Source organism: Dasypus novemcinctus, chromosome 6 (genome assembly GCF_030445035.2).
Source record: "Dasypus novemcinctus isolate mDasNov1 chromosome 6, mDasNov1.1.hap2, whole genome shotgun sequence".
In the NCBI taxonomy this organism is placed as follows: domain Eukaryota; kingdom Metazoa; phylum Chordata; class Mammalia; order Cingulata; family Dasypodidae; genus Dasypus; species Dasypus novemcinctus.
Genome location: NC_080678.1, coordinates 34,002,548 through 34,030,074, shown reverse-complemented (window position 1 = coordinate 34,030,074; position 27,527 = coordinate 34,002,548). Strand labels below are relative to the sequence as shown.

The 27,527-nt window shown below is 39.5% G+C and overlaps 1 protein-coding gene across 3 annotated transcripts in view; it reads right to left on the bottom strand.

Moving 5' to 3' along the window:
* Nucleotides 1-24,642, bottom strand: part of CFAP43 (cilia and flagella associated protein 43) — a 111,016-nt gene extending 86,374 nt beyond the window's left edge. Inside the window, exons 1-7 of one of the 3 annotated variants that reach the window (XR_011648999.1) lie at nt 24,438-24,642; nt 22,850-23,103; nt 17,958-18,054; nt 11,740-11,907; nt 9,574-9,724; nt 3,608-3,767; nt 70-137 (exon numbers count right to left, since the gene is read on the bottom strand). Coding sequence is in view for 2 of the 3 variants with exons in the window: in XM_004468233.5 (XP_004468290.2) it covers nt 70-137; nt 3,608-3,767; nt 9,574-9,724; nt 11,740-11,907; nt 17,958-18,054; nt 22,850-23,103; nt 24,438-24,502 (963 nt within the window). In the remaining variant the exon portion in view is untranslated. Of the gene's footprint in view, nt 1-69; nt 138-3,607; nt 3,768-3,872; nt 3,951-9,573; nt 9,725-11,739; nt 11,908-17,957; nt 18,055-22,849; nt 23,104-24,437 lie in introns of those variants that run through there. The other 2 variants (XM_004468233.5, XM_058298487.1) reach the window with 2 other exon arrangements.
* Nucleotides 24,643-27,527: the final 2,885 nt, after the last annotated feature.

Sequence of the window (27,527 nt, the reverse complement as noted above, 5' to 3'; positions counted from 1 at the left end):
AGTAAATGACAGCAAGATGCAAGTGTATTTTCTTAAAAGCAATTAAGTTTTGAAGAAAAAATACATTACAATTCCAGAAGCAAGCATGCCTCCTCTCTGATAAACCATTGTGACTGGACTGATAAGATGTCCTCCATCTTTTAAAAAAGAAAACAAGGTAAAGCAGATGACAGATAATTAAAAGTGCAATATAAAGTAATTAATCTCACTTATTCTTATAGTACTATTCATTTCTTTGTAATCCTTCTCTAAAAATCAATTTGATATCAAAATGTTCTATGATGCCTCCCAAACAATGAATAATAGAAGCTTGTTAGCCATGCTACTGATGCCAATCACAGCTGTGTTTAATTTCTGTATCACAGAATTATACAGTAAATATATCTTAATTTTTAGGAGATCATTGTTGGAGGTTTTAAGAGGCTCCCCCCAAAACCAAAAAGTATTATACTTAAGATTTGTGCATTTTATGGTATGTAAATTATACTTCAATAAATAAAGCATAGGGATAAAATGGAAATAAAAGTTTAAAAGGAACATTTCTTATTAATAAAATATTGTCCTCGGAGAAAAGAACACTAACGTACATTCCTTCATATGTAGATAAACCACAAGACCAACTAAATCAGATGCCCGCAGATGGCATCCAACAAATTGCTAATTGCGTACTATGTGCCTGGCATTTTGTTAGATTGTAGTAAAGATATATCCCTTTTCCTTCAAAGACTATTCACCTCCCAACAATGGTTTCTTTTCTGATCTGTCACTGCAGTCCTCTTAGGCCTTCTGGCCTGGTCTAGGTGCTTGTTGCATATAGCTACCCACTTATAGGATCTTCCTTTTATGAACCGTGGCCAAATTGATCTTCCCAAGCACAATTCCAAATGGAGTACATTCTCATTTGAAAGTTTTTGATGTCTGTCTACTGTCAGCTGAATTATGTACTCCATCACTTCCTTCCCCACCACTCCCTTATAAAACTCGATATTCCAGACAGACTGGAACACTTCTTATGGCTCTTATCATTTAAATACCATAACCAAAAATGTTACCAACCATGCTTCCCACCAAACATCCCTGCCTATGGACCCATCCTTCTAGGGCCAATGCAAATGCCATCTGCAAAATGGCTCAACTTGGTCTGTTTCCTTGTTTGAATTCCCCATGACACTTTGAGAAGCTCTCCCTTAATAAAATCATCTTAATCTACCTTAATCTAATAAAACGTAAATCCCATGAGGGTAAAGGTTATGAGAGTATATATTTGCCATCTCTGTAAACTGAGGGACCTTGCAGAGTGTCTTCCACATTGTAGAGCCTCAATAAATATTTATTTGAAGTTGTTTACAATATGTCATGAAAGTCCTAAGAAACAGTATGCAGGAAGGAAATAGTGACCGATATAAGACTACATTTGATTACGTAAATCAAATTGTGTAAAACATATTACAAGTATGATAGGAGCTTGGAAAAGAGAAACTGTTTTATTCATTCACTTTACAAACACATATAGGTACCAATTTACTCCGCAGTACTCTCTGAGATTAGATGTTAGAGCTTAGGATGGGCAAGACACAGCACAGGATGAGGCTCTAACAAAAAGGTGAGTCCTGTGGAACCCCAGAAGGGGAAACTAATTCTGCCTGAAGGTTGGGGCAAGGACAGGGAAGACAACACGAAAAAAGACAATTTCACCAGGTAGACAGAGAAGAGAAGATAATCCCAAGCAAAGGAAAATACAAATGCCAGGAGGCAGAATTAGGAAAGAGCACAAGAATACTGTAATGAAAAATTCTAAAAGGCCATGGAAGGAACTGAAGCTGAAAAGGCAGGCCAAAATAAAGGCTTACATTTTACAGAACTACTTGGTTAGCACTGTGGGTGCTATATCAGGTAGGGCAGCAAGCTTGGAGGGTACGGGTAAGAGTAAAGGGAAACTATATTTTCTGCATGGGTATTCAGTAAACCTCCAACTTCTCTTTTTTTTTTTTTTAAAAAAAAAGCATTAGAAGTGAAATTGCTAAAATAACACTGTAAAAAAGATTGAATAAAAATTAAGCACAAAAAAGAGGGAAAGAGAACCAGAGGGAGAAATTTGGTGGGAAGCACAAATATACAAGACAATGAGAGGAATAAACTTAATAGATGGAGCACGTGAATGCCAATCTAGTTTAGCTCTAAGATACACAATAGACTAAGCATCTTTCAGAACAAATTCAGAAAAAGAGGCCCTTAAGGAAAGAAAGGAAATCCCCATTTCAGAAAAATAATCAAATAATGTGATTAAACAAGAAGGGAGCACATAGATATAGATATATAGATACAGATATATAGATATATATATTTGTCCTTACTAGATATACTAGAAGTTTCTGAAATTTGATGTCTAAATCTTTTTCAGATCTAACGACCATGAATACAACTAAAAATCAAGCAATTAAAAAAGAGTAAAGGGAAAAGCTAAGAGAGGGTGTGGGTTAAGAAATTCAAACCTGATGCCCTCAGTTTTCTGGATGAAATGAGTTAGGGAGTGGGAAAAGGAGTAAGTGAAGGGACACTACAGCTGGGAAAACCTTGCTAGAGAAGACAGTATTTGAGCCGGGCACTGGGGTGGGGGTGACTAGGCTAGATCAAAGAACTCATACTGGGGAGTAGCAGGAAATAAATGCAATGAAGTAGACGGGATCAGATTATGGAGGGTCTTAAAATCAAGGCAGAGTGATCCATGAGTTTCATGTGTGAAAATAGTCTTCAAGAGGGACAGTTTGGCAATAATGAGCTGCCTGGTTTGGATCCAGTATAGATTAAGGTTAATGAAGATAGTCTTAAAATTGCTGCACAAATCATGTTGTGGTCTAATAGGGCAATTGGAATGGAGAGTGCATTGGATAGGTCTGGAGAGCTTCCACTGGCCTGTGTGGCTCCCTTCTCAAAGGGTCTACACCTAGCCCCCCCCTGCTCCTGTGACTCAGGCCCAACTGACTGGACAAAACAGCTGATTGGACAAAAATGGACACCGTACCCAGGGAGAAGGTATCAGATTTTCTTCAAAATTCTAACCAAGCAACATAAAAGTGATTTTCAAGATGGCAGCTGGACTTAATACGAGAAGGTCCTCACAGAGAGGGTATAGGTGGGTGAGGAGCAGGAAAGGGCATGATTAGCTGAATAAGCATAACGGCCCCAGGAGAAGGACACAGTATAATAGCTGAGAACCTGGACTGTGAAGTCATATTGCCTGGCTTCAGGTGCCAACTTCTCTGTTTACAATTTGGGCAAGCTTCTTCACCTCTCAATTCTTCCAAATATTTATCTGTATCATGAGGTAAAAGTAGCATCTCCTTTTAATGTTTTGAAGATCACATGAAATATGCATATAAAGTGATAGCAGAAGGCCTAGAGCAGAGTGACACCCAATAAATACTAGCAAGCTGTAAGGACTACCCGTAGGATTTGGTAACTATCTAGAAGATGGAGAGGGAGGAATCAAAGATGTCTCTAAGAAAGGGAAAAATAGGGAACAGAACTTGCATTTTTAAGTGCATGCAATACAACACGAACACGCAGGGCTACCCTTCTGGAAGTATGAAGCAGAGCAGTTTCTCACCCAGTGGTGGCGCTTCTTTTGTCTTATTAAGCACAGTCACCTTCAGGGTGTCTCCATTAATCAGTAAAAGATAACCCTCCTCACAGCCAACGTACAGGTCACTTGTTGGAGTCCAGCAATGCATAGTCGGGTGAAGCAAAGGACAGATATCATCTTTCGGCTTCAGGGAAAGATTAAAATCCTTGTGTTAAGATAACAATCATGGTTTAAGAGCCAGAAGAATATTCATCAAAAGAATTGCCAAAAAAGAAACAAATGAATATACCTAAATTCATTGGTCCCACCATTGGCCAAGAGCTAAGTGAACATCTTCCTCCATCCATTCCTCTACAGTTTGATTCACTAAGAAAACATAAGGTGTTCTTGTCAACACCTTCAGAACTCTTCTATGGACACATATTCTCATGAAAGTGTTGAAAAGTAATTTCTAAATGTTTCTTGAACTTCTTCAGAATTGCAAAATCTAGAAAATTACTGTCTAGCTAACCACCCTTTTTGAGGAAGACTTTCATCAATATTTCTCCCTCCTGGTTCTGCAGGAGGCAGGAACAGGATTTCCCCTGTGCTGCTGTGGAGAGGTCAGGCTGGATCCTTGGCTTATTGTTAGCTTTCCTGGGGATGGAGACCGCTTGCCCAATTCTGGTGATCTCTCTGATTTCGTTCATGAAGCATCCTACATGACTTTGATTCCATGGAAAATGTGAATAGAAATACACAAAATCTACAGGATGAAAGACTGGATTTGGGGACTGTTATGGGTTCAATGTGTCCCCCCAAAAGATATGTTGAAGTCCTAACCCCCCTGGTACTGCAGAATGTAATGTTTTTTGAAAATAGGGTCTCTGCAGGTCTAATTAGATAAGCTAAGGTGAGGTCATACTGCAATAGATTGGGCCCTTCAGGACTGGCATCCTTAGAAGGAGACAGACCCATGGGGAGAAGACGGCCAAGGCAGATGGTGGCAGAGATTGGAGTGATCACAAGCCAAGGAGCACCTGGGGCCACCAGAAGCTGGTAGAGGCAGAGAAGGTTTCCTCCCCCAGAGTCTAGAAGAGAGCGTGGCCCTGTCAATACCTCTGTTTCAGGCTTCTGGCCTCGGAACTGAGAATAAATGGCTGTTGTTTTAGGCTGCCCAGTTTGTGGTAATTTCTTATGGTAGCCCAAGGAAACTAAGTCAGGGACTGAAAACAATATGGGCTGGGAGTCTAAGGCAAGTTTTTTTCTGTAAGGGACCAATTAGTAAATATTTTAGGCTTTGGGGGCCACAGCGGTCTCCTTTTTAAACAACTCTTTTAAAAAGCATGGCTTGGGACCATGAAAAATAGGCCATAGTTTTTGGCCCAGGCTTCAGATAATACCTCAGGGTCATGACCCCTGCAGAGAGAGGGGCTGCTGCCCCTTTGCCAGCACAGAGCAGGCCTTCCTGTGAGCCTAGGACCACTGCCCTCCTTCCTGGAGGTCAAGGAGCTGGGACAGCTATTTTAAGTGCGTGTTTCCCCATCCCCTAGCACGACTGGTTTAAGATTCTGAATTCAGGATCCCACCATATGGCACTCTCTCCTTTCTATTTGAACTAGTTAAACATACCAGCTTAACTTTTATTTATTTATTTTTTTGAGACATAACGTTAGTACTATCTGTGATTTTCATTATGGTATACTATCATATCTTTGTTTTCTTCAGAGATTTTTTTTTTAATATATATATTTTAAAAGATACTTAGATTACACAAAATGCTACACACAAAAATATAAGGGATTCCCATATGCCCCACTCCCCACACCTCCCACTCTTTCCCATATTAACAACTTCTTTCATTTGTGTGGTACATTCCCTGCAATTCTTGAACCCATTTGGAGCATTGCCGGTTAGCATGAATTATAGTTTACATTGTATCTTTAGGCATTCTTAATGGCCACAGACACAGAAAATATTTTTAATAAGCTATTGGCCAAATTTCTAGAATTCCTAAATTCCTTCAGAGTGCCACGTTTATTTTATTCACTCATTTATTCATTTATCTAACAAATATTTATTGGAACTTTAATACTTTTCAGGCACTGTTCTAAGCCAGGGATGTAAACAGTGAACAAAACAGACAAAAATTGCTGCCTTCATGGTGCTTGGTGAGGGGAAATAGAGAGTAAAAATAAGTTAAATATAGAGAACATTACATGGTGGTAATTACTGTGGAGAAAAATAAAACAGGGGAAGCTGGACAAGGTTTCAAAGTTGAAGAATATTGCAAAACTATGCAAACAGCCATTTTTCTTTTCAAAACTCTTCAATATATGCAAGCCACCTTTCTGATAAACACTCAGTTATTTGACTCATATATTATATACTGCACTTTTAATTTAGGAATGGGTTGTAGATTCAAGGTAAAGCAGATATGGACCTGCCAAAGTAACTATTTCTTGGTACAAATTTGTTGCATAATTGATATCATGTCAATAAACATTTATTGGGTGTTGGGTGTATACCAGGCATTGTGCCAATTCCTAAGGGACCCCTATTCTCAACAGGATAATCACTGTCAGAAAATATCAGAAAACATGATAGGTTCCAGTGACAGCTGTTCAAATATTAGGGGAGTATAGATGAAAAGCTTTGGGTGAGTGAGGGAAGCACAGTGAGAGGAAGACTCATTTGCAATGGACCTTGAAGAATGACTAAGGTGGCAATCATCTATAGGCACATCTGTAGTGATAATTTTTTTCAAAGCATGGATGGACTTTAATTGCACCATTGGTCTATGCCATGCTCTCACAGCCTTAGATCAAAAATAGATATGCGAGTCCACCTGGAGGACTCAAAAAATGACAAACCACCCAAAAGGATTAAACTGCTGCTGATTAATGACATTTGTGTGGCGTTTGAGTTTTGACTCACAGGAAAAAAGTTATTCAGCGAATCCCCTTTACTGATTAAAAGTTTCCTGAGTTGTCTTGATGATATCTAACATTATTTTATAAATTGGGTATGGCAATGGGCGCAGCATCTTAAAAAGCTACATCTCTGCTTCTCACAGCACCAGTGAATCGGTGAGTATGCAACAGAAAGAGTGGATGAACTCTTGGATTTTTCTGGTTTGTTATGTTAAATTAGCCTTTTATGTGGCTTTTTTTTACATTCAGAAGACTTACCTTTGTCTTCCAGCTGCTATCTTTCATCAGTGAATATGTTCATTTAAAAATGAAATTGATATTAAATGGATTATGTGGACAGAAACAATAATTTTCATTTCTGAAAACTCCAACAGTTTTTAAATAAAAGTTGTCAAATGTTTTTAAATATTCATAAATAACAGGGCCTCCTTTTTCATTTCTCTTGGGCCATAAATCAAACACTTTGATCATTAGAAGACCAAATATGAAAACGTTTAGTCCAGTTTAATATTCTTATAAACTGTATGCATCTGAATGTTGTAGAATGTTTAATTTTATAATTGAGGTTCCTGTTTGGCAAATTCTGTTAAAAAGAAAAAGTAGATCAACCATGACTTCTCTAATAAAGAAAAGAAAAAATGCAAAAAAAAAGTATATGGAAAAAGAAAACTGGACATTGGAGATTAAATTCATTATCATGGATGCAATTTCTGTTCAAATACAAGATCTCCATGTTACCACTGGATATATTTCTAATGCTCTAAATAAGTCAAATATTTATGGTTCAGTCCTAATTAAAGATCTATAATGTGCCTTTCTAGCATTAACTACAAGAGAGATGTGAGAGTTTTTAATGTTTGTAATTTTGTAAAATCCACAGCTTGTAGATTTTTAAGGATTTTATATAGATTAACTCCATACTGATTTTTTTGCCCTTGGTACTTAGGTCACAAGAAAAGAATTCAAAGGAAGGAATGGAATCAAGGAACTGATTCCATCTTAGATCTATTTTTGATTGTGTTTTCACTCATTGTACAGACATTAATAAAAATTTTAGCCATTTTCTCACTTTAACTATAAAACGAAAAAATGAGCTACTAGGAAAACTAATTTCTAACTTGAATGAAAAATATATAGCCTTGTTATTTCTGTATAATTGAGAAATGTCAAACTATAATATTAAATTTTTCAAAAAAGGTTAAAATACTGTTAGTGCAAAAGTCCTAAGAAATAAAGATGTTTGTATATTATAAGTATTTCAAAAATGAAAACTCTAAGGGAGCAGATGTAGCTCAAGTGGTTCAGTGCCTGCTTCCCATGTACAAGATCCCAGGTTCTATCTCTGATATCTCCTAAAAACAAAACAAAACAAAACAATATCAATGAAAAAAAAAATCCAAAAAAAACAATTCTTATTGGGGAGCAGATGTAGCTCAGTGATTGAATGTTTGCTTCCCATGTACTGGTTCAATCCGCAGTACCGCCTTAAAAAGAAAAAAGAAAAAAAAAAAAGGCATTTTATAGTGCTTTTTTTAAAATACAAAGACAGCTGTCCTGAATTCTAAATGTTTAATGTAGGGTTCATCATGTTGGTGAAAAATGTAAATATGACGGCTCCTGCAGAAATTTGCTGCAGGGAAAAAAGAGATTTGAGATGGTTGAAAATTTAGTGTTCAAGAAACATTCTTTCAAATTGTAAACCAGGATGGCTGATCTATTGGTTTTTACTTTGCTGCCCCACTGTGGCTGAGTATGGTTATATTTACAAAACCAAGTCCTTTGCTGTAGAAGGAATTAATCTCTTCCGTAATTTAAAAAATTGAGTAATTGTCATCCATTAGAGGAAATACCAAGAAAACATAATTTTTTCTCTTGCTTGCAACAGAGGTTTTAAAAAATGAGCCAATTATCACATCAAATTATTTTAAAATAATATAGCTTAATTCTCTAGAGGTCCCAAATATTTGGGCACCCCTGCCTCCTTTACCCTTTGCTTAGAGTTCAACCACAAGCATTAGCATGATGCAGGTTCAAGAAGCTTGAACAGTCAAGCTCCTTGCCTTCATCCCTAGGGCGCCACACATGCTAGCCCTTGCCTCCTTCTAGAACTTCACCCTGTACTCGCTTTCCGCCTTTCATCATACTCCAGACTTGCTGGTCTTTCTCAGTTCCTCAAACATGCCAGGTCATCTTCCTCCCCCAGGGCCTTTGCACACACCATGCCCTCTGCCAAGAGCATTCTTGACCTTGCTCTCTAACATGGGTATTATCACCTCATTGTCCTTCAAGTCTCAGGTTAAATGTCATTTCCCCAACCTTCCTTGACTAGTCTATGTTAATCTCTTTCTCAGCGCCACCCCACTTATTCCATGAGAGTAATGATCATATTTTGCAATGATTTAATGTTTGTTTTCTTTCGTTGTTGTTGAAGAGCATATGACTAGGCTGGTCACTATGTGATCCCCAGTCCCTCAAGCAGTGTCAGCTACATAGAAGGTACTACGTAAATATCTGTTGAATGAATGAAGGAGTGTAAAGACTGTTTGCAAACTCTCCCTTTTGAAAGCTTCTTTCATTTTTCTATGGCCTAGTTCTCTTCTTAATTTGCTTCGACTTCTGGGACTATTCTTTCTCAGACTCCCCTCCTTCTCCTGACTCAGTTTCCTCTCAGACCCTCTTCTTTTCCCTGACACCCTTTCTCTCCTCATTCATCACCCTCTCAAATCTTATATTTTCCTGTCGGTGAAAATGACTCTGACTCTATGTCTCCAGCCTGGCCTTCTCCTGCCTCATCTTCCACTCAGCAGTTCTACCTGATGTCTTCCCAGCACCCCAGACTCAGTATGTCCAAAGCTGAAGTCACATCTGCACTCCCTGTTTCTGTTAGCAGTGCTGTGGTCTTCCCGTCACACCAACTCAGAACTCAGGGCCCTCATCTCTGTGGCTGAGCTATATTAAAAAGCCAGGACAATCCTCTCTGGGCTGCATGTCTCGTGGGATGGTCATGAGAATCAAATGCCATCATGCTCCCTAGACCTCAAACCATTAAGCAAACAAGGAAAGGAGCCAGGCGATTACCCTAAAAGTTTCCGCCTCTTGGCCCACTAGCCCGGCAATGGCCGACAGTGGGAGCACAGGTCCGTAGATGGGGTCCTTGAGCGACGAGTGAGAGAAAATTGTGTCTGTTTCATCCAAAAGTGTCCCATCTTCTGCAGGCAATTTTACTACTCTGTGCAACAAGAGACATCAGAGTAATCGGATTAGCATATGGGAAGTAAGCAGGGTAGGAGGTGTAATAACTTCTAAAAACAAAACAAAACAAAAGCAGATACCACCCAAATAGATTTTGAAATCTATAATGTATCATTAAAGGACAAGCAATGCACAGTTATAAATTAAGTATATAGCAATTTTCAAAACTGTCATATTAATATTCAAATGCTGACAGGGTCAGGCAGGTACTATTTGGCCAGGTGGGCACTGTGATGAATTGGAGAGTGTTTGTCCTTCCTAAAGGTGGCAGGTACCACATAGCTCCAGCTAAGGTTTGTAGACATGTGAGAATTCCTGTTCCAAAACTTCAAGAGAGTTCCATTATTCGAGCATTACAATAAATCTCTCAACTTCTAAATATATGCAACTAATTGAAATTTTAAAGAAACACTGTCACCCAAATAAACATGTCTATAGTTTGCATTCAGCTACCTTTGCAACCTGATACCAAGAATTCATTTTCAAATTTATCATCCATATACCTACTATTAACTCATGATTATAAAGATCATATAATAGAAAGTTTGGAGAATTCATGGTTTCATGCATGAAATTAAGAACTGGCTTGGTATGTTTCATGAATGATGAGTGATTGCGAAAAACAATCACATAAAAACACAACCTACTATTCAAAACATGTTAAGGCTTAAGTGCTTTTTGAATCTGGTTTGCTCTGTGCACCAAGACAATTCACTCATTTTGCCTCCCACTTTATTTGCTTGTAGAAAAATCACAACTCAGTATTCAGAACTGGAGTAGAATATTTGAGGTAAGTAAAGGGAAAGATGGGTGTGAGAAATTACCCGGCTGCCCTGGCAAGGATCTGAGATATCACCCCCATATTTACTAAAAGGTGCAGTGTTGTCAAATCTGACGACACAGATTTTACTATTCAATGTGTTCTTGTAAAAGTGAAATTGAGGTAGAAAGGGTACTGAGGGAAAAGAAGTGCATTTCTTAGGGCTTTCCATTCAGTAATTTCTTTACTAGCTTTGCATTTCCCTTTTTTCTTTGCTTGGGTTTTTAGCTTTTTGTTTATTTTAAAATTTAAAATACAATACAAAATTTCTTACTTTCAACTTTTTCAAAACACACAGTTCAGTGGTGTTAATTATATTTACGATATTGTGCTACCATCACCACCATCCATTACCAAAACTTGCCCATTGTCCCAAAAAGAAATTCTCTACCCAAATAAGCCTTTACTCCACACTTCTCCTCCTCCCTTCACCCCTAGTAACTTGTACTCTACTTTTCTATCTTGATAAATTTTCTTATTCTAGTTATTTCATATCAGTGAAATCATACAATATCTGTCTTTTTGTGTCTGGCTTATTTCATTCAACATGATTTCTTCGAGGCTGCTTTGTATTTCTCTTAAGGAGGTAATTTTTTTAAAAACTGCAATCTCAAGCATTCAATGTCGAGCATCTCCTAGTCTTCACTTGGTGGGGTACACTGAGAATGGTCAGCTCACAGCCACCTGGAGTCTTTGGACTCTTTCAACAAAGGCACCTGTTACCATCAACTATCCCCATGACATTAGTCATAGATTTTTCTCTTTGATCCATTTATATTTCATCAGGTAACTCCTATGATTCCACTGCATGCAACAACACATTTGTTTATAGATAATGTGGCTGCAAGTATAAGCTGGGTACTTTCTAAATCTAAAAGTTTTTTATTTTCAAGATTCTATTAGGGCATCAAAATAATAGAGCAAACAGTCATAACTTCCTTTTTCATATAATAGATGTGCTTTGAACTAGTAAGAGCAATCAATATTTGGCCAATTAAATCATTGGGAAAAACTCTATGAAGGCATGAGATTTAAAAGAAACTCAAAGTCTTAAAGCAGAGAATCCTTTTGAAATTCAAATAACCCTGTAAGGTAAGGCTATAAGTAGACAGAGGTCATGAATGCAGATGAAGACTACTGCTTTACTGCTGTGCTGTGAGGAAACCTCTTACCTGGATTTGAGGAAATGCTCTTGGTTGCTTCTCTCAATGGTCCAGACCGTCACTGTACTGAGATTTGACAAGCATAACTGGCGCCAGTTCATGGGGTTAAAAGTCATGTAGTTTATGTCCATACCGAGTTGTGATTTCTTGCACAAAATGACACTGGATTCCCAGTTCCTTGGAGGAAAACAGTGTTCAATAGAGAATTCCCTCATCTTCCTGCTATCAAACATAATTACCCAACAGGAGCACATCGTTCTTTCTTCCTCCCCTCCTGTTACAAAGGAAGCCTCTTCCTTCCTCCTAACTAGGGCCAGTTCCATCATCTGTGTCCTGGATCCCATGGATCTTGCCTTCTTAGGCTTACCCATTACTCCTCTTCTGCATCTTCAAACTCTCACTTTCTCCTGATTCCCTCCTGCCAACACTTAAATGTGCTCATCTGTACTGTCTTAAAAAAGCCTCCTCAATCTCACCCTTCCACATCTCACTTCCCTCCCCTCTGGGATGAGTTATTCTATGCTCAGTGCCTCCTCTTCTATACCTTCTTTTCTCATCATCCCATGGTTATCTGTATTTTGTCACCACCATTCCATTAGCACAGCTCTCTCCAAGATCACCAATACCCACCCGTCAGTCTAAATCTAGTGAGCACTTCTTGGCCCTTGTCTAAATTCACCTCTCTGCACAACTTGACACTACTCACCACAACCACAACCACCTTCCTGAGTCTTGGGTGCCCATCTGATGGGATACCTCATCCTCTTGTCCTCGCTATGTCTCTAGAGCCACTTCTTCTGCCCAGCTGCCTCAGTGGTTGCCCAGTTATCTGGAGATTTTGACTAACTTCATGTGGGCACACACCACCTGTACCTTACCCTCGGCCTACCCACATGCCCAGGGACTTTCCTGCAATAACTTTGAAACGCGGGGGAGTTAACACCTTGCGCAGTGAACCTTTGATCTATGGGATTTGGGAGTCAGTGGTTACATTCTTGTCCCTTTCTCTCCTCTTCCCACCCCACAATCTGTCAGTGCCTGAAGACTGTCCATATTCACAGAAGTCCATGCAGCCTATCAGAAGACCATCTGCAAGACTGAGCGATCAATTACACTTGGTACCAAGGAGTGGCCAGCAAAGTAATGCACCCTCATATACTGGTTCTCTTCCTTCCCTGCCTCCCTTCCCCTTTCCCACACACCTCCTTCCATGAGATTGCACTCCCTACTAAACAAGTGGCTTGTGAGCTTTGGCCTCAGGTTCTTCTTTCTGTGCAACCCAGGCTGAGGTATATTCTGTGACCAAACACACTCTGCCCTCTGTGGCTGCTCTTCTGAGTCTCCTTTGCAGGAGACCCTTTTTTAGCCCTTTTATTGGTGTTCTTCTAGGTTCCATTCTAGGTTTCTCTTTAGGTGTTCTTATCCCCTTTTAGCACTTCAGTTCCCCAACTCGATTTAACAACTCTCAAATGTTTACCTCCAGTCCAGACCTCTCTCCTGAGTTCCAGTCCTGGATATCTGTGGCAGAGGCAATTGCATACAGTATTGATTCTGTTTCTCCCTCAAGTAACAGGACCCTTGGTGTTAAGCCAAGCCCATGGTCAGCCACAAAGAGGAATGTATTTCCCAGCATCCCTTGTAGATACATGTGGCTTGTGACTAAGCTGGCCAGTGGGATGGACGTGGCAGTGATGTGTGCAACTTCCAAGCTGTGCATTTCAAGAGCAGAGTCCTGCCCTCCCCCTTATACTTGGGCATAGAGATGAGGACAACAGCCTAAGGATGGCAGAGCAGCAACAGAGTGAGGGGCCAGGCCTGACCCTCAGGAGCCACCTCAGCAGCCCTGGACTGCTTGTACCTGGATGTGAGAGAAAGAAACTTCTACTTTGTTTAAGTCAATTATTTTGGGTGCTTTGGGTTTCTGGAACAGCAGCTGAATCTAAACCCTAACTAACATTATATTAATTGTCAAATCTCAACTCAGCTTGTCCCAACTCCTCTTCCCTCACTGAACCCTTTTGAGTTTCCCAAATTCTCCTCCCGTGGTGCTGATATCTCTTGCCAAGTTCCCTAAGTCACAAATCTGGGTAAAATTCTGACCCCTCCTTCTCCCTCAACACCACACCCGACATTTAGCCAGTCACCAGGACCCACGACACTACCTCCTAAAACTCTCTCAAAGACATCCACTTCTCTCCATTTCTACAACCACCAGCCTAGTCCAGGCCACCATTGTCTCTCACCTGGACCGCAACAGCCCCCGAATCGAAGGCCATGCCTTGGGTCCCTAAAACATCCCTTCCATGACACAGCTGGATCACATCTTCTGCAGTGCAGATGTGATCACGTCCATCACTGCTTACAACCCTTTAATGGTTTCCCATCGCCTTTGGGATTAAGGCTGCACCCATTCGCATGGCCTATATTTATGGTAACTATGCTTCCCAGTTTGCCCAGGACAAAACCCAGTTTAGGCCCAGAGCTCTGTGCTAAAATACCACAGTTCACTCTCAAAGTGTCCTGATTTGGGTGATAAATTTTAAGTTCACCTACTTATGAGGTGGCCTCAGGCTCTCCCTCCAGGCTTGTCTCTCCTAGTTAATCACCTTTTCTCATCATTATGATCTTTTAATTAAATCTTTTTCCATGTTTTTTTTTGCCGTGTTTTTCCTGATTTCATGTCCTATGCACTTGCTATCCCCCTTCTGGGAATCCTCTTCCTTCTCCTCTTCAAAACACTAATTTCTACTCCTCTAGGAATCAACCTTAACATCACCCCCTCCAGGAAGCCTTCCTTGACCACTCCACATCACCCTCAAACTAGATGAGACACCCTACTATAAGCTCCCATTGTACCTTCCATCATTGGATACTGTAAAACATGGTGGTTATAAGGACATTATGATTGTACTGCCTGGTAGAACAGTTAAGCTTAAGATGCTATGTTGTTGTTTTTTTAATTTTTTATGGTGACTATATATACATATAACACAAAATTTGTTGTTTTTACATTTTTAAGTATACAATTCAACGGTATTAATTACATTCATAGTTATGCTACCATTACCACCATCCATTCCAAAACTGTTTTCATCATTCAAAACAAACTCTGTACCCATTAAGTAACTACTTTCTATTTCCTCTTCCCCCTTCCGGGTAACCTCTAATCTACTCTATGAATTTGCTTATCCTAAGGTATTTCACCTAAGTGGAATCATGCAATATCTGTTCTTTTGTGTCTGGCTTATTTCACTCAATATAAGGTCAAGGTTCATCCACATCAGGAAGATGCTAGGGTTTTGAGACCTCAGGGAAAGTTAACCATTCATGTATCCACCCTAGCAGTTATTTAGCCTTTCCTCTGTGTGTGTGTGTGTTTGTGTGAGTGTGTGTGTTCCTTAAGCACTCAGAAACCAGCTTCTTTTCTTTTGTCTCTGCTAGTTCTCACATTAAGAATTAAATAAAACTTTTTGTGTGTTCACAATCTGTTTGAAAAAAAAGTCTGCTTTAACATTTAATGTCTTTAAGTTTCTGCTTCTTTCTGTAAAGTGAGAATTTTAAGAGATGTGTCAGCTTTTTTGGTGAGGATTAACTGAGCTACCTCATTGCAAATCTCAAAAAAGGCTTCTGGTGAAAGCTGTGGTAGTGATTTGCCCACCCACAGCGATGGGCCTGCCTTCTACCCTTTGCTTATGTAGCTAGACACCACTGGGCTGGGACTGAAAACACAAGATTAAACACCCCCTCACTTTTAAAATACTTTTTCAAGGTTATTATTTTTAATTACACAAGTAATATATGAATCTGTTTTGCTTTTTTTTTTTTTAAACAGAAAATAATAAAAAGTAAAGTCCCCTTAGACAAATTTACTTTAAGGGATCAAGTCATGGTACTTGAGCTTCTGTTGGCCTGACTTCTAGAAGTTGACTTCCTTTGCATCTCATTGAATTATTTCTGGGAGTCCCTGAGAGACTGGCTCTTCTGGGCCAGCTGCTATCACCAGGTTGCATCCTCCTCCCAGTTCACCTTCCAGCTCCCTCTTGTCTAGTTCCACTGCCTGCAAAGCCATTTGCAAACCTCAAGCTGTTGGTCCTCATCACAAAGCCAAATCCCACTCACATTTTATGGCCAATGGGTGACATCAGGGCTGCTCCCAAAGCTTTTGAACTTTAGGGTGCCAGAGCAGAGGCCCAAAGAAGGGTTTGGCTCCCAGCTCTGTTCACCCTCATCCATCTTCATCTGGCCCCAGAGCACCTCTGCCAGTGTCCCGGGGCCTCGCAGAAAAGCACCTTATTTCTAGTCCTCCCCACAGCAGTGCAAACCAGGTCAGGGGCTGGATGAGGGACACGGGCCAAAAAATATGGCCCGTCTCCCTCCACTCCCCCCTCCAACCCAGACTTCCTAAATCAAAGTGCCCATGAGTCCTAAGAGATGCAGATAAATATGGGGGAAGGGGGCAGGAGAGGAGGAGCCTCTGCCAGCACCTAGGCTCAGTTCCAGCTCAGTCTACTGACCATGTCCCACTACAGAAGCCTCAACTTCTCCACTAGGCTGTAAGATTCTAAGAAGAGAAGTATTTCATGTCCAGCACCTAGCAGGGGATAAAAGGTCACGAAGTGAATTAAATCCACTGAGCAACTCAAATGCCTATAGAGGCCGAGAAGTTCATGTAAATGAGTGAAAATTTCTTGAATGTAGGACGCTAGGTCAAACTCTTTCTATAAAAAGCAAACAGTAAATATTTTTAGCTTTGCAGACTATGTGATCTCTATCACAACCACTCAACTCCGCCATCATAGAGTGAAAGCAGCCATAGACAATACATAAATGAGTGAGCACGGCTAAGCTCCCAATAAAACTTTATTTACAAAAGGAAGTGGTGGGCTGGATTTGGCCTGTGGACTTGAGGAGGTGGTAGCCACTGTGGACATCTAAAGTGAGCGGCCACCACTGGACCACAGGAGACTCTCACCATGTGGGAATAGGCCCAGGTGTGTCTGTGTTCAAGAGAGGATACAGGGTATCTGTTTGCCGTGATAAATTTTGGTAATGGATAGTGGTGATGATAGCACAATATTGTGAATATAATTAATATTACTGACTTGTGCATGTAAAGTGGTAAAATGGGAAATTTTGTGTTGTATAGATGTCGCCAGAATAACATTTTTTTTTTGAAAGAGAGAGGCCAGATGGGTAAATTTTTCTCTGAAATTTTCCAATTAAAAATAACTCATCTGTGGCCCAGAATTGACCTAAAGATCACCACTTTTGAATATCAGACTTAAAGAAATAAACAGCCTGTAGCAAGCACTGTTAGAAATTGTGCATACGTTTTACTCAGTGAATTCTTAGGAAAACCGTATTTACGAGATAACTGTTATGCCTATTTTACAGAGGAGGAATCCAAAGGGGCACAAGGAAACTTTTGAGGGTGATGAAAATGGTTATCATCCTGCTTATGGTGATGATTTCATGGGTATATACATAAGTTAAAACTTAAACAAATTTTGTACTTTATAAATGAGCAGTTTATTATATGTTAATCACACCTCAAAAAAAGCTGTTTAATGAAAAAAAACCTGCAGAAACTAAATGCAGCTCTCTGAATTCTAAATCATTACATTTTTATATAAGCGGCGCTGCTATGTAAGACGCATCTTCAGCCAATCCTGGGATATTTTGTACCCTCCCTCCTTTCCCCCAAGAAGCATATATTATGGGTGGAGGACTGAGTGCAGCTTTGAAGTTGGCCACATGAAAAAGCAAAGAGCAGGTATTTCCTATTCAGCTCACAAGTGTGGTAGAATGTTCCAGTTTCTGAACATGTAATTGTTTAACGTCTCTAAAAACAATAACTTTACACTGAGTTGTAATGTAGAGTCCATCTGACTTTAAAAATGTGTTTCAATTTAATTTCAACATTAGTGGAAAAATGCAAACAACTCAAACACATACTTATTAAAATATGAAACTTGATGTATTAATTAGTGTTTTTTTCATCCAACAAAGGAAAAATTACAACATGTTAAGAAAAAAAAGAAAAACTAATTTAGCTCCAGATCATTTTTGCCCCGGCTGCCAAATTTTATATGTAAACATAGCAATTATATGAAACCTAAGATTAGGACTTTTATTCCTTCCATTTTTTCCTTGTTTTGGGTTTTTCATGAATACTTCTTTAAAATACAACCCAGTAAAGGGAATTCTGCCAAGATGCTGCAACTCACCACAGAGCCAGTTCATATTCTGGGAGAGAAGAGTAACTAGCCAGGTATGTGCCACAGTAACTGAATGCAAGCAAAGTGTAGTCCAAAAGAACATCACCTAAAAGATAAAATCCATTAAGAAGGACTTAATTATCTAACTATAATTATAAACTACAGTCTTATAGCTTATCTCCCTTTTCTAATGATGTTCACATAATTAAAAAATCTTTAGCCTTTGGATATATGAGATCTCCTAACTGATTTCTCTAAGAATATGAATAGAAAGCTAAGAGCGAAGTTAAGATTCGGTTCTTTGTTTTGGCCATCATTTCTAGACTTTAATGCAGAACTGAGCATAATGTATATATACCCCAGCATGATTTTAAATGACCTAAGAGCCATACATAAAGTACTCCATACATATAAGAAATATTGTAATTAGAAAAGTTATTCAAGCAACTTTAAATGCCTTGTCAAATTGTAATCATTCTAGCTTATTTCCTTATTTCTATACCTAAGACCATATCTGGCTATTAGCTAAGTATCTTCCAGTTCTTGGAACAACTATAAAAAATTATATTTCCATTTGTATCTATAGTTGAAGAAATGCAACATGACTTTAAAAGTCATTTAGGAACAACAGGCATATTTATTTAAAATGCTTGTCATGGGGATGCTAAAACAGGGTAGTGCCTAGCTCTGCTTCCCTGTATCTGGGAATCTGATTTTCCCTCTTCTTGCTTTTGCTTTCCCCTCAGTGTTGCTCCATAGATGCAAGTTTTGCCTTCCCCTGGGTCTGTTTTACATTGGTGTTATACTGCTTGTTCTAAGTGTTTTTAATGCCTGTTTCTTGCTTTTTGCCCTTATTACTTGAACCATAAAATAACCTCAAAACATGACTTTCTGTTATTTGTTGAATGTGCTCAGTACAATCTGATCAACATGGAAAATCAAAATGTATTTAGTGAACATTTAATGGGAAAATTTTTTTAAATGTATTTTCTGTGGGATAGAATTCTTAGCAGAATAATTTTCTGTCCTTAAAATACAGACTTTCCCCCATATTTGAAGATTACTAATTTTGTACTTTCCTTAAATTTATTTCAGTAAAAAATATTTTTTTAAAGAAAATACTACATATATATAAAGAAAAATAAAACCTCTGTAAACCAACTAACATATTTGGTAAATTTCTGGTATTTCATTTGTATATTTATTTATAAAACTGCATACATACATATTTTCTCTAATTATAGCTTTGCTTTGTATAGCTACAGTACTCGTAGATAAAATCACACATAACGATTCGTTTTTAAATGGAATTTGGATTACACTATACGGTGCTTCATTCTATTTCTTTCTTTTTAACATTTTACCATATTCTTAATAATTCTTCAAAAATACGATTTTTAATGATTGCATAATACCCCCTCTTATGGGGTATTTTAATTAAATTCATATTGCTGGAGATATGGGTTGTTTCCAATCTTTTGCTATAATAAATGACACTGCATTTATTATAACTCCTCTGCACACAAATATTTGACCATATTTCTCATTATTTCCTTAGAATTGAATTCTAATTCTAGAAGTGGATTTCCTGGGTCAAAAAGAATATATTTTACTTCCCAGAAAGACTGTATCAGTTTATACATTCACCTTCTGCAAAAAAGAGCACTACAGATTGCACTGCCCTCTATCTAGCAATTATGATCTTCAAAACTATCGTGACCTTGATAGATAAAAATAGAGTATCTTGTTTTAAAATACGTCTTATTTTTATTACTATTGAGATAGAACTTTTTTTATGTTTTTGGGCATATGTAATTTTGTGATTTGTCTGGGCAAGTCCCTTTTCCATTGTTCTAATGGGATATTTGTCTTTTTCTCATTGCTTCATTAAGTGTTCTGAGAATATTTGTTCCAAATACCTCCCCATTTATTATTATTCACCTTTAATTTTTCATGGTATTTTTGATGTTCACAAGTTTTCAATTTTTATATAATCAAATGCCAATCTTTTTATTTTGAATTTCTTCCTTTGTGTGCTTGGAAAGTTCTTCCCCAGCCTGAAATCAGTTTAAAAGTCTACCACATTTTCTTCTACTTTTTAAATGAGTTTGTTATTTATATTTAACTCTCATTTTCATCTGACATATTTTGATGTACAGACTAATAGAAGTACCTAACTCAATGTTTTTGTTCAATTTTCTTAAACGTTGTTGAATAATCCATATTCTCATTTTGTGTGTGTGGGAGCTTCTTTCATTACATACTGAATTTTTATATATTTTATATTCTGTTTCTAGTTTTTTCAAACTTTTCCACGGATATGGAGATCCCTGCATTAATCCACATTCTTTTTTTTTTTTTTTAGATACTGGAGCCGGGGATTGAACCCGGGACCTTGTATGCGGAAGGCTGGCTCTCAACCACTGAGCCACATTGACCGCCCCCCCACCCCGAGTTGGTTTTATCATTTTTTGCTTGTTGCTTATTTTGTTTATTTTTTAGGAGGCATCAGGAACTAAAGCTGGTATACCTCCATGTTAAAAACTAGTCTCTCCCCTGGCATCATTCTCTTTCAAATTGGTCTCATTCTCTACTTTTTTGTTCTTCCAGATACACTTTGGAATCATTTAAGGACTCCTTGCACTCTAAAACACGATAAACCTAAGAATTGCTTTCTGTGAAGAATAGCAGAAATATATTTATAATAACCAGGCATCCAGGAATATATCTACATATTTAAATATTTTAAATCAATGATTTGTGTAGTTTTCTTCTTCTCGGTCACTCACATTTCTTCTTGGGTGCTTTGTAAGTATTTGAATCTTCTAATTGTGTGGGTACTTGTTTTAAACACATGACCTTACTGAGTATTCTCTTATTAGACCTTGTAGCTTTTTAAGTACTTAGATTTTCTAGGTACAAACTACCACGTTGCCATAATTTCTTTCCTTTCTGTAGTACTAGAAAAACCCAGTGTAGCTTAAATATTAGGCACTGTACTGTACCTTATAATGTTAGAAAAACACATTATAACTCTTGCTCACCTGTCAGGAGGTATACAGAGCTACAGATTTAACATTACCAGATTTAGCTCTACCAAAAATGTGTAAGTATGCGCTTCCTCATCTTCACTCACATCTGTACCATCCCCCCATCGTTATCACCTCCAGATTATCAGACCCCAGGTACTATACATATTTTAAGATTAAAGCAAAAACTCATTTTTCTGGACCCTCCTTAGGAATGTCACCGTGATAATTAACTTTCTTTGTTTCATCCAGTATAAAATCTGTGAGAAAAACCCTTAATGGAGAGGCTGGCTTGAGATTGTACATCTCTGGCTCCCACTGTCAAATCAATTCTCTTTTCCTTCCTAGTCTAGTTCGGTGTGTCTGTCTATTCTGCCGTGCCTAGTGAACGAATCCAGTTGAGAATCACCTGGCCCCTCTTCACTTCCCCATAGCAATATATAATATTTTTTTCAGTTTCATACTTTATTGCATTGCCTTGAACTTCCAGGTTCATGTTAAATACTAGTGGTGCTAACAGTTATACTTAATGACCCAGTCCTAATTTTACTGTGAATGTCTTTAAGGTTTCATTATTCAATACAAATGTTGGTTATTAGTTTGAGTTAATTTTCAATTTCTTAGGAAGGGCTACAGCCAAAGAACTAAGTTTTGGAAATGCTAAAGATTGAAAGGTATTTAATTCTACATAGTTCCCAACTTGCGAATGGATTGTGTTCTTGGTTTTTTTGTTTTTTGCTTTTTTATTTTTAATTTTATTTTTAAAGAAAATTTAGGTTATGTTAATGTTACATTGAAAATATAAGGGGATTCCCATATACCTCACCTGTTCCCCCTCCCACACTTTTCCCCATTAACAACATCTTTAATTAGCATGGCACATTTGTTACAATTGATGAACACATATAGAAGCACTGCTACTAACCATGGTCAATAGTTTATATTATAGTTTTCACTTTGCACTGCACATTTTTATAGGTTTTGACAAAACTTATAATGGCCTGTATGTCATTGCAATGTCATTCAGCACAATTCCAATGTCAAATGGGTTATGTTTTTAAAAGTTATTTTAATCGAACACAGAGAAATTTCTCCATAAATCAAATGTTATAAATTACAGTGAAGTTCCCTGGCTTGTCTCAAACACTATTTGACCCATAAGCCTACGAAACTAAGACCATTAACCATATTCAAGCTCTCCTGAACTTTCTATCCATGATGTGTTAAATGAGGGAATTGCTAGCAGCCGCCGCAGTCAGGTCAGGCAGGGTCAAGGACCGTTGTAGCTGTACGAGTCAATACCAATTCAAATAGTAGGTAACATTGATTGAGTATATATATATTTTTATTTATATTTATATTTCACTTATCATCACCATGGTCCTAACATTAGGTACTATCATTATCTCCATTGCATGGAGATATGCATGCATATCTTTAGAAATTATCTTTAGAAATTGTCTTTAGCATCCACCTGGATTTTCAATAAATCATGAAGAAAGAAGAAAATCATTGCTCTGAACAAGGTTTTCAAACTACATACAATTTCCTAGTCCAGGGCATCTCAAAGTTTACTGTGCATATAAATCACCTGAGGAATCTTGTGAAAATGCAGATTCTGATTCTGTAGCTCTGGGGTGGGGCCAGAGAATCAGCATTTTAATAAGCTCTAGGATAGTGCTAATGTTACTGATAAGCAAACCACACTGAGTAGGAAATCTAGCCCATTCAATTAAATCCTTCATTAAATTACCTTGATTTTTCCTTTTGAAATTTATATTAAACAAAGACCCTCTTTTGTAAGAACTAAATTTGGTCATATCTTATAACAAAATCCTTCAATTATGGCAGAGTAAGGATCCTGCAGGATACCTTTTAATTTGGTCCTTCTAGTCAATCCAGGAAAGCTGTATATGTAGATGATGGGTTTTAGCTTCCGGTCAGAAAAAGCCACAACTTCATAAGGAATGTTAGTTGCCACAACACCCACAATTCCGTTGGCACATTGGAGTACAGTCTTGTTCTTGGTTTCAATATTAATAAATATTACGTAATTCCCACAAGGGTAGCAAATGGTATCGTTGTTGACAAAATGAACATCCTGTTTTGGGAATCCTTGCACCCATCTTTGGGAAAAAGATAAATCATCAATATAATATAGCTCAAATACTTTTTTTGTTTTTAACAATGCAAACGTCATCAAAATCTTTGAACTATATCTGTTTTATGTTTACCCCCTGTCTGCCCAAAATAGAAGAACACAAAATGCTGGCTCTGAGACCAGTTTGAGAAAATAAACTATAGCAATTTAAAGTTCCATAAGCCTCAAGAGCCTTCATCAAAGACTTTTTTTCAGTAAAGCAAGTAAGTCCACTCATCAAACCTGAAAAAGTTTCAGAAGGGTTTCTGGGGTTATATATATTTGGTAAAGAAAAGTGGGAAAGGCATAAATAGAGTGAAAAGCATTGATCCCAATAGAAAATCATACCAGGCCTTTTTTTTTTTTTTCAATTTAAAAATAAACATTCAAAAGCAACTTTGAGTAAGTAGGACAGCATGTTTTGTGGTTGTAAACACAGTAGGAAAATTGCTTCTTCACAAAGTCGAAGAGTGTGTGGCCATATTTAGATCTACAAAGGCAGATAGATGAAGAAACGGAATGAAGTCGACATGAAATAAGAGTGGTTAGAACACAAAAGGACTCTATTTTTAAGTAGAGCATAGATGGTGTGTGTATGCTAGAAAGAAGCAGTCTGAGATGAGAGGAGGTTCTATTTTATTTAAATATTAAAGATATACTTGAAGATGGCAGAGAAGGCAAGTGAGGGTCACTGGCTTGGTGCATAACTTCAAGAGACTGGAGTACAGTAGGATTGGCAGAGAATGCTGTATAGAACAGAGTGTGGGTAACACTCTTTACATAGAATGTAGAAGGAAAGAAATGCCACCTTTATCTGTACAGCGCTTTATGCCTTTCAAAGGACCGTTTAAATGCAAATAAATCCAAAATTAGCGTAAGGGAGTTAGGAGAAAGGGACTGACGGCCCTAACTTTGGAGGAAAATCACCAAAGACGGCAGGGATTGGAGTTGTCACTGTGATGTGGGTTTGGGGGAGGGTGTATGAAGGTCGGGAAACGGACCACTGAAGAGAATACTGAGCCAGAAAGAGGAGGCAGGAATAGAGAATGAAGGAAAGGAATATTGGGTAATCCAGTGGGAGGGTCACAGAAAAACCCGGGGGTGGGGAGGGCGGGAGAAAGGATAAATGAGGTCAGAGAATCAGAGGATGGGATTTCGGAAGAAGAGGCCAAAGGGAGGGAGTCTGCGGAGAAGCGGACGAAATTAAGGGCAGACCAGGTCTAAAGGACCGAGGAAGACGAGGGTAGGTAGAGAGAGGTAAGTAGAGAGAGGAGTTTCCAAGCAAGACCGAAGTCGGTCGCCGGGCCGTGAACGCCGCACCTCACGGACAAAGACGCGCCGCTGACGACGTAGGGGTTCTCTTCTTGCTCCTGACCGTGAGCCATGGGAGGAGCTTCTCTTAGTTGAGTCGCCGGCGCAGAAGCCGGGTGCGGGTTGCGGGACAAAACGGTTACTCTGCGGCAGGAGGCTGCGGGCCTGCGCTGCCTCTGCTGTTTACACCCGTATCCAGGAAACAGGGAAGCCCGCGCCCATTGGCCCCGCCCTCTCGGCGCTGCTCCCTCTCTGGCTAAGCGGATTGGTGGAAGCGCTGCCGTTTCTCGGCCAAAGGGCGAGCCACGAGCAAGCAAGGGGAGATGGTCGGAGGGTCTGTGCTACCTGTATGTATGGTGATCCTGGCGGGCCAAATGGGTCCTGGGAGGCCCAGCCTCGGGCTAATAATAGTAATAAATATCAACAATAGCTGATGTTAATAGTGAAGACTGACAATGCCAGACGTCGTTCCAACCTCCAAAAAGGCTTGATTTCATTTAATCTTCTTGTCATCCATCAACCCCATTTTACGAATAAGGAAAGTGGAGATAAGAGAAGTCATTTGCACGAGGCTACAAAGCTAAGTAGGGTTTAAACCTAGATCTAGTCTAAATCCAGAGCTTTAAGCCCATAATTACTATATTACACTTTCAGATATACCCTCTGCCATCTCAGAGCGCTAAAATAGCCGGATCCAAAGGTCTGTCCTTTCTTCTTCCCTCCCCTTTTCTCCCATCTCCTCCTTTGTCCTACTCATTCCCCTCCCTGCCCTCCCTTTTTCAGGTCTCTCCTCACCATCTTCCTTCCTAACCACTGTCTCTCCTTCATTTCCTTCACAAATATTTATTGAGCATTTCCCATTCATTGTGTTATGCTATTCACATGGAACAAGAATTAGCAAAACAGATAAGATTACTTCTTTCTTGGAACTTAAGAGACTGGTAAGGGCTGGGGGTGGGGGATAGACATCCACCTGATTCCACAAATAATAGAATTAGAGATCAAATTAAGAGCTAAGAAGAAAAGGAATGTGACACGCACATTCATAGTGCATAACACGCACTATGTTGGGTCCTAAGTTGGATGAGTAGTGTCAGAGATGATTTCTGGGCCCATTTACTGTTGTAGTTCAGAGTGAAAGGATGGGGAGTGTTGAGGGGGAGTGCGAGGTGGAAGGCAGCTTTTGTAAAGATATTAAGCCTGGTCAAGGGATTGGACGAACTGGAATAGGCAGTGTGACTGTGTGACTGGGGCAGAGTGAGATGAGAAGAAAATACTGAAGATGAGGCTGGAGAAGGAGCAAAGGGCCAGGTGAGGTCCAAGGTGAAAATTCTGGTTTTTATCCTAAGAGCTATGGAAAGACATTAAATGTTTATAAAAGATCATCCTGGCTGCAGAAAGATTATCTATCAACTGGATGGGAGGGCAGGGAAAACAGAAGTAGAAAGATCTTTTAGGAGTCTATTTCATTGGTTCAGATGAGGGGTAGTAGTAGTGGAGCCAAAGTAGGACTTCTCAACCTTGGCATTATTGATATTTGGGCTGGATTGTGGGGACTATCCTGTGCATTGTAGGATTTTTAACAATGTTCTTGATCTCTACCCATTAGATGCCAGTAATACCTTCCCAGTTGTCACAACCAAAAATGTCTATGGACATTGCCAAATGTCACTGAGGGGGTGGATGTGGGGACAAAATTGCCCCAGGTTGAAAACCACTGATAGGTCAATTTTTTAAAAAGCTATTCGGGGAAACAGATGTGGCACAACCATTTGGGCTCCTGTCTACCATATAGGAGGTCCAGGGTTCGATGCCCAGGACCTCCTGGTGAGGGCAAGCTGGCCCACATATGGCAAGCTACCCCACATGGCAAGCTGCCCCACACGGAGTGCCGCCCTGCATGGGATTGGCGCCCAGCACAGGAAAGCTGCCCCACACAGGAGTGACGGCTGACACAGAGAACTGGCACAGCAAGATGATGCAACAAGAGACACAGAGGAGAGAAAATAAGAAGACATAGCAGAACAGGGAGTTGAGGTGACACAAGAGAGTAATTGCCCCTCTCTGGAAGGTCCCAGGATCGGTTTCTAGAGCCGCCTAATGAGAACCCAAGCAGACACAGAAGAATACACAGCAAATGGACACAGAGAGCAGACAATGGGGGGGGGGGGAAGAGAAATAAAATAAGTCTTAAAAAAAAGTCATTGGGAAGCAGATGTGGCTCAAGCATTTGGGAACCCGTCTACCTCATTGGATGTCCTGGGTTTGGTTCCTATTATCTCATAGAGAAGATAAGCAAGACAGCAAGCTGGCGCAACAGGCTGGCTTGGTGAGCTGATAAAACGAGATAATGCAACAAAGACACAAAGAGGAAACACAATGAGAGATACAACAAAGTAGGGAGTGGAGGTGGCTCAAGCAATTGAATGTCTCTCTTCCACATGGGAGGTCCCAGGTTCTGTTCCTGGTGCCTCCTAAAGAGAAGATGAGCAGGCAGAGAGCACACAAAGAGCAGACAGCAAGCACAAACTGGGGGGCGGGGGAGAAATAAATAAAATAAATCTTTTTAAAAAGTTATTGTAAAGATAAAAATCCATAGGGCTTGATGCTATAGATTTGTAGAGATGAGTAGGGATAGGTAAGATAGGAGAATCAAGGATGCATCTAGGGAAACGGACTTTGGCCCAGTGGTTAGGGCGTCCGTCTACCATATGGGAGGTCCGCGGTTCAAACCCCGGGCCTCCTTGACCCGTGTGGAGCTGGCCATGCGCAGTGCTGATGCGCGCAAGGAGTGCTGTGCCACGCAAGGGTGTCTCCCGCGTGGGGGAGCCCCATGCGCAAGGAGTGCGCCCGTGAGGAAAGCCGCCCAGCGTGAAAAGAAAGAGCAGCCTGCCGAGGAATGGCGCCGCCCACACTTCCCGTGCCGCTGACGACAACAGAAGCGGACAAAGAAACAAGACGCAGCAAATAGACACCAAGAACAGACAACCAGGGGAGGGGGGGGGGAATTAAATAAATAAATAAATCTTTTAAAAAAAAAAAAAAAAAAAAGGATGCATCTACATTTCTGATTGATTTAGTCAGAGATGGTGGTGGCCT